Source organism: Sebastes umbrosus, chromosome 17 (genome assembly GCF_015220745.1).
Source record: "Sebastes umbrosus isolate fSebUmb1 chromosome 17, fSebUmb1.pri, whole genome shotgun sequence".
NCBI classification, from domain to species: domain Eukaryota; kingdom Metazoa; phylum Chordata; class Actinopteri; order Perciformes; family Sebastidae; genus Sebastes; species Sebastes umbrosus.
Window position 1 is genome coordinate 11,381,227 of NC_051285.1, and position 13,410 is coordinate 11,394,636.

The 13,410-nt window shown below is 42.0% G+C and overlaps 1 protein-coding gene across 1 annotated transcript; it reads right to left on the bottom strand.

Annotated features, from left to right (window-relative positions):
* Positions 1-3,855: 3,855 nt before the first annotated feature.
* On the bottom strand, positions 3,856-13,321 carry LOC119475990 (RNA-binding protein 4-like). Its single transcript, XM_037749151.1, is given in 9 exon segments — positions 3,856-8,386; positions 8,591-8,817; positions 8,922-9,203; positions 9,317-9,426; positions 9,917-10,108; positions 10,425-10,609; positions 11,702-11,881; positions 13,240-13,270; positions 13,273-13,321. Coding segments are annotated over 9 exon segments (1,734 nt in total). The 3' UTR covers positions 3,856-7,908.
* Positions 13,322-13,410: the final 89 nt, after the last annotated feature.

Genomic DNA, 13,410 nt, shown 5'->3' on the forward strand with positions numbered 1-13,410 from the left:
CAGATAGAGAGGTGACTGGATATTAGTAAGGAGGTGATTCTCAGTCTTGCCAACTCTCCTATGATTTCCAACCCTGTCCTGAGCATCCGTCCTGTCCAAAATGAGTCTCCTGTGAAGTCCTTTACACGCCAGAAAAACTGGATAATTACTGCAGACAAAATGTCTCACCTCCGCTTGGAGGAATTAAAAAGACACTGCTACCACAGAGAGAGGTTTGTTAATGTAGTCTTAACATTTATGGACAGGACAGCTAAAGGTCAGTCGGGAGGAGTCAAACGAGGACTAGACCGTCGAAAAGCGACTGAGGGTAATGTCTGTCGATCATGACCCTAGTAATGCCTGCGGTGACGACACACAGATTAATTCAGACAGCCAGAGACGGGAGGCTTTAATGAGACGTTAAATGTTAATGTGGCTTTTCTGGCAGATCCAAGGTCAAGTCAGACCCACAGACAGACAGACGATATATAGATATATATATAGCACAAACCTTCGAAGAGGGGACAACGCTCTGCTGCACAAAAACCTAAAATCATTGCTGGGATGTACAGTTGAAAGGGGCAATAATCGATTGGGGATGAAGTCGTTTTCTATTGATTGTGTCTGTTCTATGTACATGTACTGTATGTGTGTTTGTGTGTGCACATGCCTTCCCATAGAGATAAACAGGGTTAGAGATGAAAGGTCTCTAGTGAGCTGGCAGCGTGTACTAACTTACCGAGTGTTATCGTGACCGTGTCTCAGTCTGTACAACCCAAACATCAAATTAAAAAGGTGGTTCCAAGGATCACTCATCTGCTGAAAACAACGCCCCGAAGTCATCGGACCTGGAATCTCAAAGTGAATCTGAATCTCTCCAGACAGCTGGAGCTGCACACGCTTGTGATTACCAACGAAATCGTCAGAGAATAGCGACTGTATGGTGGCGTTATGATTCAACATTCGACTGCTGGCTACGCAAAAACCAATCTCCCCGCCAGCTACGACTCTACTACCAGCAGAGAGAGGCTTCAGTGTTAGAAGTCGTCACCAAGCAGGCAGATATTCTCTGAGGTTTCTCAACCCAAGAAGCCAGCTGACATTTGGATATCTCCTTCGGAAAAAAGAAATTGTCCTCCATTACTCCTCGTCCCGGTGGTTTGTCTTTTTCTCCGTCAGCTGAATGCTCTTTTCATTGTGCACTTCACTCCCACGACGCAGCTCGATCCATCCTGGGCCAACCTCTGACTGTTACTGTGTCCTCTGTATATAGGTAATGCCGTTCATGTGTTTTTAGACGTGCTCTCTGTAAAGTGATCGAAGCCCCATTGGATGACGTACTGTACGTGGGACAATTTATTGCTGTATCTGTGTGTTGAATGGTTGTATTTTGAAGGTGTCATCATCCAGGGACGGGCGGGCGGGTGGGTTTGATGTTTGTGATGTTTGTGTCCATCTCGAGGAGGAAGGGGGTGGGGTTTGTGGGGCGGGCGGGTGGGCAATGGGGCGGGGCGGGGCGGGGTCAAGGGTAAACTATCACAACTGGTCTATACCAAGAGTGTCTTCATCGAGGAAGTGGACAGGACAGGGTCTGTCCTCTTCGAAACAGGAACATTTTTTTGCACCAAAGTCATCATCAAAGCGCAGCTTCTTCTTATTCAAGGTCACTACGGATGGATGATATCAGAACTCAAAAAGGATTTTTTTTGTTCTTTTATTTTTTAAGAGACAAAGAAACTGTCTTTTTTTTTGCATGATTAAGTGTCGTCTTTTTATTGGCTTGTGTGCCCGGTAAAAGCATGACCATTGTGTGAACTCTCACTTTACCGGTGTGTTTGGAACAACGTTAAGGAAATTTCTCCATGAGATTTTTTACTTACCTCTCTCGACATGAACGTTCATTGGCATTCATAAATCAACTGTTTTACAATGTAGGGTCCGTAACTGTTTGAAGGCTGCCTCGCATGCAGAAATGCAAACTTGCAAGTAACCCATCAAACTTCAAACCCAGTTACCGTAAACTGCATCTTTGTAAAACGCCATGGATGTCAATGCCAGTTATCACCTAGCTAGCTAGACATTGCAGTCTTGTAAAAATCGCTCTTTATTAAAGCGTTGCTATTTTCAATACGTGTGTTTGAATGCTCGCTCCTTTTTCATACTATGCCAGCAGCATCATGGGAGGTTGTGATTGAAAGTCAAAGTACTGTAATATGTGTTTGGTCTGGTCAACATTGTGTGGTGTTTTTAACGTGTTTGCCCAGTCTTGTCCTGTCTGTTGCCATCAACCGGACTTATTCTTTCCCAGTCATCCTCTTAAAAAGCACGGACTGGTTTCCTGAAACCAGGCTTTAGATTCACCGGAAGCTTCAACTTTATTTTTCAGACAATTTGTAAAAATTTACTATCCCAGTTGTGTCTCTGTACACTTTATTTTTTGTAGTTTAATTCTCCTTAATTGTCATCTCCCCTGCTAAAATCAATATAAGGGACGCCGAATAAAAGCTATAAAGTAAAACTAGAAGTTGCAGTATTTAATCTGGGGTCGGATTCCCTGAACGCATCCTCAGACTAGTTTCTCATATAAAATAAATATATAATAAAAAGGACTAAAAAAGGAGTTTTCCACCCCAGTATGTACGTGAATTATCAGCACACACTTCTACCTGCACTCCAACTTTACAAAAAGGACATAGGAGGTGAACTTCAATGGGTTGCTTGTAGTGTTTTCCACAACGGAAGACTCCCAAGACAATTGTCTACCAAACAAACCTTTGTATTCATCACTGAAGCTACTTCACGGACTAATCTGGCAGCTGGAAACCAGACTTGCGTGTTATCAGAGCAGAAACTGCATTTCCATGTCGTTTTTTGCCAGTGAAAGGCGCATGATGTCTATGCAGTTTCACGCTCCATCCTCCGTCCATTTAGGTAGGCCTACTCACCATATTACCTCAGTATACCCTCAGTATTGTGTATACTGCGTTCACTCCACTCATTCAGTACTCTCTAGTGTCCATCTGTAAACTGTTCATTGTTGTTGAGGGCATGAAACTCAGCAGTGTCCATGAAAATGTCTTGTTAGCAGGGAATGAGGTTCCATAACCTTCGATTTCTTCTCGTTTGATTTTTCTTTTTGTATATCAAAGTGATTGAATTATCAACAGGTTTGGATTGTTTATCAAATTTATTGGTTTTTATTTGAGAAGCATAGGTTGATGTTTTTGGAAGAAAATGGAATAAAACGTCATCTGATGCTGAGCTCATAGTTATTTGGTGACTCCTCCACAAACACTCTGGGACCCAGGAAGGAAGGTTTGCTGCTATTGCAATAGAGCGGTGCAGGGATGACGGATTTGTGTAGGCCAACCAGGAAATTAGCATCGACACTGGTTCCCTCGACAAAAAGCTAATGGGCAAACAAACGTTTATGACACTTACACATTTTGTTCAGAAAGATAATCTTCACAAATGAACACCACTTCTATGATTTTTTTAAGTGTGAATGCAATTGCCAGAAGTAAAAAGCTAACATTAGGCTATAAACAAACTACACCACGGTCGCATGACTTCACGTCACCACCACTAAAGGCGAGCGATTTGGCATGATGATGTTTAGTAGTCTCATTTAGCCACTTGTTAGCTACTGCCTTGTTTAAGACACGTAAAAAGCTTCAAAATTCACAAGTGCGATATTTACTGATGTATTTTATGTCGTAGAACAAAACATTAAAATCGCTTCAGCTTGTGTTAAACCACAGACCTTATTTCAGGCATTCTAAATGAACAAACTTTAAAAGGTAATAATACATTAAATCAGCTGGTAACAACACACCAATTCATGATTATCTGGAAATATTCACACAAAGGCTACAGTTCAGTTCAAATTCATTTATTGATAATTAAACATTTCAAAGAACATAGGACAAAAATGTAATTTAAAACAAAATGATAATATTTGTGTTCATTGTCATTCATACAAGTTGAATGTGGCATCAAAAATCGTTGTTTTAGGGGAGAGGGGGAGGAGTCGAGCGTTGAACCAGCAACCGATCCTGAGCCGGGTTATTCAACTCTGAAATGAAGGGCCTACCAATGTGCTCTTACGCAAAGGCACTTAACCCCGAAGTGGCCCCAGGGGTGCATTTACAAAAACTAAAACAACCCCTCCGTACTAAATGTCCCCACGTCCAGCTCTGGCTGTGATCGCCTGGTACTCTTGAACGACAGGCTGTTAGATACGGGATGTACTAACAACAACAGAAAGGGTTTCAGATTTAGACTAAAAAGACAGTATACGTGTCCTCCAAATCTGGGTGTGTGTGAGAGCGGTCAGTATGTTGTGGGAGCAGGAATGTATGAGCAGAGTATGCAGGGATATGATCAGGAAAATCAAAAGCAGGAAAAAGATAATCTCCCATTTAAAAAAGGACGGGAGATCCATTTCCAAAAATCTGAAATCCTGACGAATAAAACTCCCTGAAGACGGGGTACGGAATATGAAGTATGGATATCGGTATCTGTGTGCGTGTATGAGTGTGTTTGTGAATGTGTACGTGTGTTTTCAGGGAGGGGCAGGAGTGTGTGGTCTTGAGTGTTTACCTTAGTGGGGGGACACCCCATCGTCCACAGCAGTTTCAGGCCTAACGCTGCTGATTTCCCCATCCCACGCTACAGCTGCGTGTGGCGTACGTCCAGGGCAAGGGCTCAGTTTGGCTCCCTCCCACTCTAGCTGCAATAATCAGCAAGAGGAAGAAGGTGGCTGGAGCAGCAGCAACAACAAGGCATGCAACTAACAGTTCACATGGAGATGGTGGAATATAATGTGGCAATTTAGAGAGGCTATGTGTCACTTAAAACCTAACAACAGCACTACCAACTCAGGTGGGCGAGTAAGAAATAAGATGAGTGTGTGGTACAATCACGAACGGAACAACTACTGTAAGTAAAATTACAAGTGGAATCAGGTGTGCATTAGTAGCATTTGCACGTGTAGCTCTGCTTTTACATGAGTAAAAATGCAATGAACCCAGTTAAAAGACATCTAGATAGAAGTGTGGAGCTGTCTAGGTGTGGTGGGGGATGCAGAGAAAAGCCAGTAGTGTCAAAATAAAGTGTGTGATTCTGGTGAGATCAGAAGAGGGAAAAGGAAAGGTCATCGGCCCTTCTCTCACTGCTGCTCGGGGAAAATCAGCGGCCTTTTACTAAAAACAACCTTCATATTCACCTGCAGCACCAAGACTGTCACCTCATATCCACTCAGTCAATAACCCTACGCTATGCACATCAGCAACACGCCACTGCACTGCATTTAGAAAAAAAACTTGTACCTGCTCTCAGCTCAAATGGTGAATCACTGTTTTCTCCCATTTTTTTTTAGACTGCGCTTCAAATCGTATGCAATGTCTGATTTCATAGTACGTTTTGATCATACACTCACATGCCACAATGGTTCAACGCTACACGCTACAAGCACGACCGTAATCGGATTACCGTCTTGCTTGAGGGTTTGCCACACAAATTGGGTTGCCTCTTTTTTAACAGACCGATACACAACTGTCCTCCTTCATCTCGTCTATTCACCATCTCCTACTGTTTAGGAAGAAATACAATCATTTCATCTTTTTAACAGTCAATATTCCTACCGATCAACCAAATGTTGGTTGGCATTCGTTTTTCAGCTTAAAAGTAAGGTTTTAAGTATTTACACGAGTATCAAATTGTACATTTCCTGGTCTGAAAACGAGTTCAACTTCGCCTCTAATATCATTCCAATGTGAGCAGAAGCACAACATTAGCTGATGAGAAACGCGGATAACAGAAGATGTCAAAAACCAATTGGGAATTTAAGTATCAGTAATGCTCAGATTCTTTTACCATCATTGACCAAACAAAGCTTGCTGCCATTTCTTTTATAAATTCAAATATTTACAAACCAAAAACACAACTTCTCTTCTTCAGTCTGAAAAAATATCAAAAACCTGGGTTCAACTGAGAATTACCAAAACTTAAGAGTAACACGTGGATGCATTCAACTTTCTTTTCACGCAGGAGGCTCTGATCGCAAACTCAACACAAAACTGAATCAGAAAGAAAGAAACGCGAATGACTACAAAACGAATAAACGATTCTGTTCTAATGTTTTACAGGCAAACGCTGATTTGACCCAAAATTCTTGACAGGATAGATTTAACTCCTGAGTTTGTGTAGACATCGAGAAGCACAGAGAGCCTGGGCTAAAGCAAGAAAACACAAGAAATGTAGATTATGGAAAACCGCTCCAAGAGAACATCTGAGTACTTCAATTTAAATCGCTGAAAATGTTGTATTTTTTATCCTGTTATCAAAGTCATGTTCACACTTTCTATCCCTCGTGACTATGAAACTTCAAGCACACACTCAGACTGGTAATATCCATCTTATGTTAAGCAAACTCCCCCGATTAAACAGGAAGAAGGCCTGTGTGGACTACACATTTACTCTGCGGACACAACAGGTAGCCTCAAGTAGACTTTTAATGCCAGCAGTCAGAATGCAATCACAAAATCAGCCAGTGTTAATTGGATTGCAACAGATTCTAAGTAACCTAACCTTCAATTTCAAGAAGCCAATTTGTGATAATTTCTTTTGTCATATCGGAGATTTCCATGACCCAAAATAGAGAAGAGTTATACAGTTATATGTCATCACTTTGAGTGGGAATTGCTTGATAAGCACTAAACCTGTCAGCTCAGTGAAACCAGCCTGAAACACGAGACAAGCCGGTCAATTAACAAACATTCTCCATCTTTACAACAAAAGAAGGTTCTTCAGTAAAGGCTGATTCACCGCTCCATTTCACTTCACTTCTGCTTTCTGTTCTAGTCGACATGTATTACCAACCAAACAGACTGGCTGTTAGAAAAGGGTCAATGTGGCTGAATTCAAACCGAGGCCTCTTACATACTCCACACAGGGTGATCTTACACCTGGATGCATATTCTATAATAGTTATTATGGAGACATATGGATCTCTGAAAAATGGTAGTCAGTGTTACACGGGGTTCAGGCACACACCGATTACATTACTGCCCCCACCGTTGTCTTCCTTTTTTATAGAAATAAAACCCATTTAGTTCATTTTCGCGTATCAGCGCTGTGTTATCAATACATAGTCAGAGAACCGATGCTACAAACTGAAAGTAAAGAGTCTGCTCTGTACGGCAGGAGTCCGATTTCACACACGGGACGAGAGAGTTGACAGACAAGACGATGGCGGAGGATTTGGTGTCGAAGCGAAACACAAAAGCGCCTATTTGGCAATATTTCAGATTCAAACCCAATGCTATAAGGGAACCATAACATAAATGAGGCAATCTACATGGAATACAACTGTTTTTATAGCTATTTAATAATGTGTGTTTTCATTTTGTACCCTACTTGAAACATACGATGATGCATGACTTTTGATTGTTATAATCAAATATATATTTGATGATATATTCTAACACAGTTTTATCCAGGAAACCCCTATTTGGTGCACGTGTTTATGTAGAGTATATAAAAGGCCTCGATTCAGTACAAACAAAAAGCTTTTCCTATCCTGACCTCCGAGTCCAACTTTGTCCCGAGAAACGTTTAAGCTTCTTAAACATCCAACGAGGAACCGGCTGTGCCTCATAACATCTAACAGAAACTGTGAATGCTTGACGATATTACAATATTAGCTGTCCTACTTGGCCACACAGCCATCAACTGACAAGTTAGAGTCCATGTAAAGATGGAGAAAAGGGGAGATGCTTCAGATTTTAAATTACATTCGAATAACGACCCTGCTCCCTCTCTGGTTGTCCTCTTTAAACTGTCCCTTATGTAAATACACATGCACACACACGCACACACGCACACACACACACATCTGCAGTGTGGAAGGAGTGTGTGGGGGTGGGACTATCGATAAGGGGGTTCTGGCGTGTTGTAAGGGTAATCATGGCGCTGGGGCATGGGTTGCCCGTGTGCGGGTGTCTGCTCATACGGTGTGGATGTGGAGTAGCTTCCCGCTGCAGCGTAAGCTCCGGATGAATCATATGCTCCCGGTGCCCCATAGCCTCCAGATGCGTCATAGCTCCCTGACGAGGCATCGTAGTTCCCGGATGAAGCATTGTAGCTCCCCGATGAGGCGTTGTAACCACCCGAAGCGTCATATGTTCCTGGCGGTGGGTAGCCTGCCGGTGCCGCATACGTTGGGGGCGCCGAGTACGTCCCGGGGGGTGCAGGAGTGTTGGCCTGGGCCTGTGTGGTGGCCGCTGGAGGCGGCGGCGGAGGGGGAGGAGGATTGGTGTAGGCATACTGGAGGTACTGGTACTGTTGCTGGTACTGTTGATACTGTTGGTATTGATGCATTTGCTGGTAGTACTCTGTGTAAGACCTGGAGTGTTGAAGTAGAAGAAAGGAGAGTAGCAAGAAACAATGAAAAGTTAGTCTTAAAATCACATCTCACATGAAATGTTGGTAGTATTGATCAGTGCTATGTAAATAATCTATTCTTGTTATTATTATATGTGCAAGAAGCAGGTTTAATATGCTTATTTTTCTTCTGCCTCCATCATTTATCAAAATGTGTTATGTGTACCTAGCAACGGGATCTGACCCTTCAGGAGTGGTGGTGGCGGCAGCTGGGGGCTCCTCAGGTGCTCCGGGTGGCGTTGGCAGTAGGGCACGCCGCTTAGGTCGTATCTGAGCGAAGGAACCCGGAACGGGGTCGGGGAGGAGGGGTGCTCGGTTTCCTCTGATTGGGCTGCGGTCGCGCTCGCTGTCTGCAGACGCTGCTTTCCTCCCTGCCTGCTGCTCTGCCAGAACCTTTAATTCAAAATACGTCAGAAAATATAAATGAAAAGGTACAACATAGATATGGACACAGAGGAGAAGATTATACATTTTGACTCAGATAAATGTTAAAAGACCTTCTGTCCCTCCTGAAAGAACTTGGCTCTTGCTGCCTCGAAAAGCGTCGTTGGATCTGGGCCACCCGATGGCTCTACTTCTTCAACGGCGGCGACCACCGCAGAATTGTGATTGGCCATGTCTTGGTACACCTGGTCAGCAACGGATCCATACACCTGGCTGGCGAGAGCACCGTATATCACCCCATCTGCACCTTTAGCGCTTGTAATACCCTTCAAAGCAGCGTAGGTGGGGTCAAAGGATGTGGTGTTGTAGAATGAGTTATGGACACTTTGTTGAACCTGCAAAGAAAGATGAGAGACGTCAGCATTTCAAATAAAAGCAATAAAAATAAACTCAAACCTAATTTATCTTTTTCCAAGATAGTGGATGCCCTGCTAGAGAATTAACTTACTTGTATGGGTAGCCCAGCCGCGGCTGCTGCAGCTGCTGCTAGCACGGCTGCTTGACTCTGATGGTGCTCTAATGATGGAGGTGGTCGTGGAAGAAGACCCTCCCTGCCACCTGCAAGGAAGGAAGGAAGGAAGGGAGCACAAAACATGATGAGAACATGAATTCTTTTCAACATTTAAAGGTCTTATTGATAACATTTTTATGTAGACAAACACTTAAAAAAAACAAAAAACTTCCACAGAGCTTTAAGGAGGTATGGTTTTTCCTGAATAAAATGTATTACGATTGAGGATTAATCCTTTTAAAAAATGTTCGCGGGTCCAAAATGAATGTTTTGTTTATCTTTGTGGAAGATATCTGACGTTTGGTTCTCACTTCTAACAAGGCTTGTGAGCTAATAGTAAAAAGACGTGGTATCTCTGGGTCGTCAAAAAACGGATAAATGGCTGAGATTAACAGTAAGTGCCTGGCAACGACTTGTTGTGAAGTAAATGAAACAAAACGGGGGAGGGCGAATGTGACATCTAGTTGCTGAAAGTTATCAATAGCACCTTTAATTACATGCAAAACACTTAAAAACAAAAGGATCCTTCATCTTTACCTCCTACACCACCGCCTTGGTTTGAATTTCCGGACATTGCAAGCTGGTTGATCAAAGGTTGGGCTTTGGACAGCTCTACGGCCAACTGACGGCCCTTGTACATGGTCCCGTTGAGTCCTTCAATAGCTACCAGGGCCTCCTCCTTCCTCTCCATATGCACAAACGCATAGCCAACATTTGAGCATAATCTGGCTGTATAGCATACAGGAAGCAGGTAGATCAGAGTTAGCATGAGACATTTAAAAAGAAAATGCATCCATTCCATATTTTTATTGTCACTTTTTGTTTAGCATTATTCATTTCAAAGATTTAACACTTGAAACTATGAAAAGCCAACGGTCTTGATATAACACTGCATTCTGACGAGATAATCTGAAGACTATTGTTACCTTAAACTGTACTTAAGCAAGCTCATTTTAGTCCATCTTTTCTTTTTTAACTTTTCAAGAAAACCCCTGCATGTATTTGCGTTGTACCATCAGTATTGGTGACAGGCTTTCTAACTCACCTTTGACTTTATCACAGTCTAAAACTCTTCCGAAGGTTGAGAACAGCCCGTGCAGGTCATCTGCCGAACACGTCGCGGCAAGGTTCCCCACAAACACTTTAGTGGAGTTGGGTGGGCGTGCACGTGACTCCTCGACCACCAGGGGCCTGCCTCTGTACTCTTTGCCATCAAGATGTCGTATGGCCCTGCGAGAGTAAAATATCTTTGCATCATCATCAGGTGTACAGCAGATAGCAGATGACAGTAACAGTAACACTGCAGACATTTTAGCTGAGGTTAAAAATGAATAAAACAATTTGTAGAGTTGAAGATATGAAGCTGAAACCAGCCAAATGCTGCTAGTCTTTGTTTTACTAGCAATTTTATATTTCATTGGAAATGTCATGCTTTACTCTGTAAATAAACTTAAGAACCGAAAGTATCTTTGAACTAATCAGTTTTTGATTCTGCAGGGGTCCAGGTTTGTACAAAGCCTCTTAAGTTATTTTGGTAACTCAAAGTCTTAAAGATACTGCAGCACTAAACCCAACAGGCCTGTCAGTTCTAATATGCAAACCTTTAGACCTTTCTGAGCTTCTCCAATTCTGTTATTTTGATCTTGGTCTGTCAGACATTTTTCAATGATTCTAGTTGTCTTTTGACAACGTAAGAGAAAGTGCCATCTTTTGTTTAAAAACCCACTGACAGTAAGTAAGAGCAACAATTGTATTTCTGTTTAATGTGTTCAAAACTGACTGGATTAAAGGAATTTAGCAAACTTGCTCGACTCATAATTGTACCGAATGAACAAAAGTGGCAAAAACTACCTCTTTAAATCTGTGTATAAACTTCCATATTCCCATTTAACTTTATACCCAAGGCTCCACAACCAAGGCTGACCCCCACATGAAAACTGCACCATCCGGACTATCTGCACTACCTGCAACCACCTCTCCTAACCACTGGTGCACTTTAAACTTTAAACTTACTTTACACTACATCCCATATACCATTTTATAGACTGCACATATTACATCTATTTATTGTACACTACATTTTTTTTATTGACGGACAGTACACGCTATGTCCATTCACTATGTATATTCTGTATTTCTATTTATTGTTTTATAATCTTTTTGTACACCTGTACCTCTGTACCTGCGCTTTGACACCTGAATCCCCCCCTGGGGATTAATAAAGGTTCATTTTATCTTATCTTAACATATCAGAGAATGTTTCTAGAATAGCAATATAATTCATACTAGTATGTAATAATGGTAATGGTAAGAGTTGAATACCTGTCTGCTGCCCCGTCTCCCTTCAGGGTAACGAAGGCATACTGTCTGAGCAAAGAGCAGGTGTTGATCTCTCCATATGGAGCAAAGAGCTTGGTCAGCTCGTCGTGTGTTGCGTCTAAAGGAAGGTTCCCCACAAACAACTTCACGTTGTCACCGCTCATCTCTGTATCAACCAGGCATCTGTAACAGAGAGGACAGTTCAGTTCAGTTCAGTTCAGTTCAGTTCAGACAACTTTATTTATCCCCAATGGGGCAATTCATTTGTAGCATTCCCAGTCCAAACATCTATACATACAACAGACAACCAATAATAAGTTAAGTCTGCTGCTGGTTTACAAAGCACTAAATGGTTTAGGGCCAAAATACATTTCTGATCTTCTGCTATGTTATGAACCATCCAGACCTCTCAGGTCATCTGGATCAGGTGTGCTTAGTGTCCCCAGAGTCAGAACTAAACATGCAGAAGAAGCGTTCAGTTTTTAAGCACCAAATATTTGGAACAAGCTCCCAGAAACCTGCAGGACAGACTCCAACTCTGAGTTCTTTTAAATTAAAGCTTAAAACCTTCCTGTTTGCTGCTGCCTTTTATTAAACCAGATAATGATCTTATACTGCACTAGAGCTTTTACTATTGTGTGTGTTATTACTCTATTTTAGCTTCTATCCTAGCTTTTATTTTTGTTTTTATTTTCTAATCTTTAATTGTTTGTATGTTTTTATAACTGTTTTAATTATGTCCTAATGTTCTTTTGCACTTTGTCTTGAATGTTTATGTAAAGCACTTTGAATTGCCCTGTTGCTGGAATGTGCTATACAAACAAAGCTGCCTTGCCTAAGTCAAAGGACACATATTAAAGGCATGGGGGCAGTTGGAGGGACAAGTTACAATAAGAACAATATAAATACAGAGGATTATGGCAATAAAAGCCTAAAACAAATAAGAAACAATATATAATAACAACATATCTTCCTCTAAATATGGGTATGGTCTGTGTTCAGCAGCTTAACAGGATGAAGTGGCTGATCAGAGTTGATTGTATTCACATGAAGTGATGCTATTGACATTCAGAGTTATCACCATTGTCATCTGGTACTGAGGTGAGCTAGCTGGGTCTTATTGACTAAGCTAACTTTCGCGGTGAAAACGGATCCAATGAAGTTAGAGCTAAGTTAGCTCACCTAGCTACTGATACACAAACGACGCTTAATCTGTAACATACAATTAGTGTTATGGTTAAATGTGAGCTCAGTTATACAAACAACAGAGAGCTAAACACCACGGACATCAACTACTGGCCATTTTGTTAACATTAACGGTGGAGCTAACGTGGCTAAGCTAAGCTAAGCTACCGTAGTTGTTTTTATCATATTGGTTGGAAACGCTTGACTAAACTAGATCTCCATCACGGGTTTGAGCTATCGTGAAGTATATTAAGTGTTGGTAATCTTGTTCCGTTTTTAATTGTGTATAAAACAAAGAGGAAAAGCATTATAATTGTTGCTAGCGCTAGCATAGCAACGTTACACAGACTTCTTACCCAACGCGGTCCTGGAGCTGTATTAAAAAACGTCACATCCGGTTCCGGTTTCTTGTGGTGCCGCTGTGCTGGCAGCCGCCATGGGGGCGCAGTTTCATCAGTTCACACTACGCGATGCGCCACTGAGCAGCTCTCATAGAAATGAACGGGGCCCCGCCTCCAGTTCTTTTA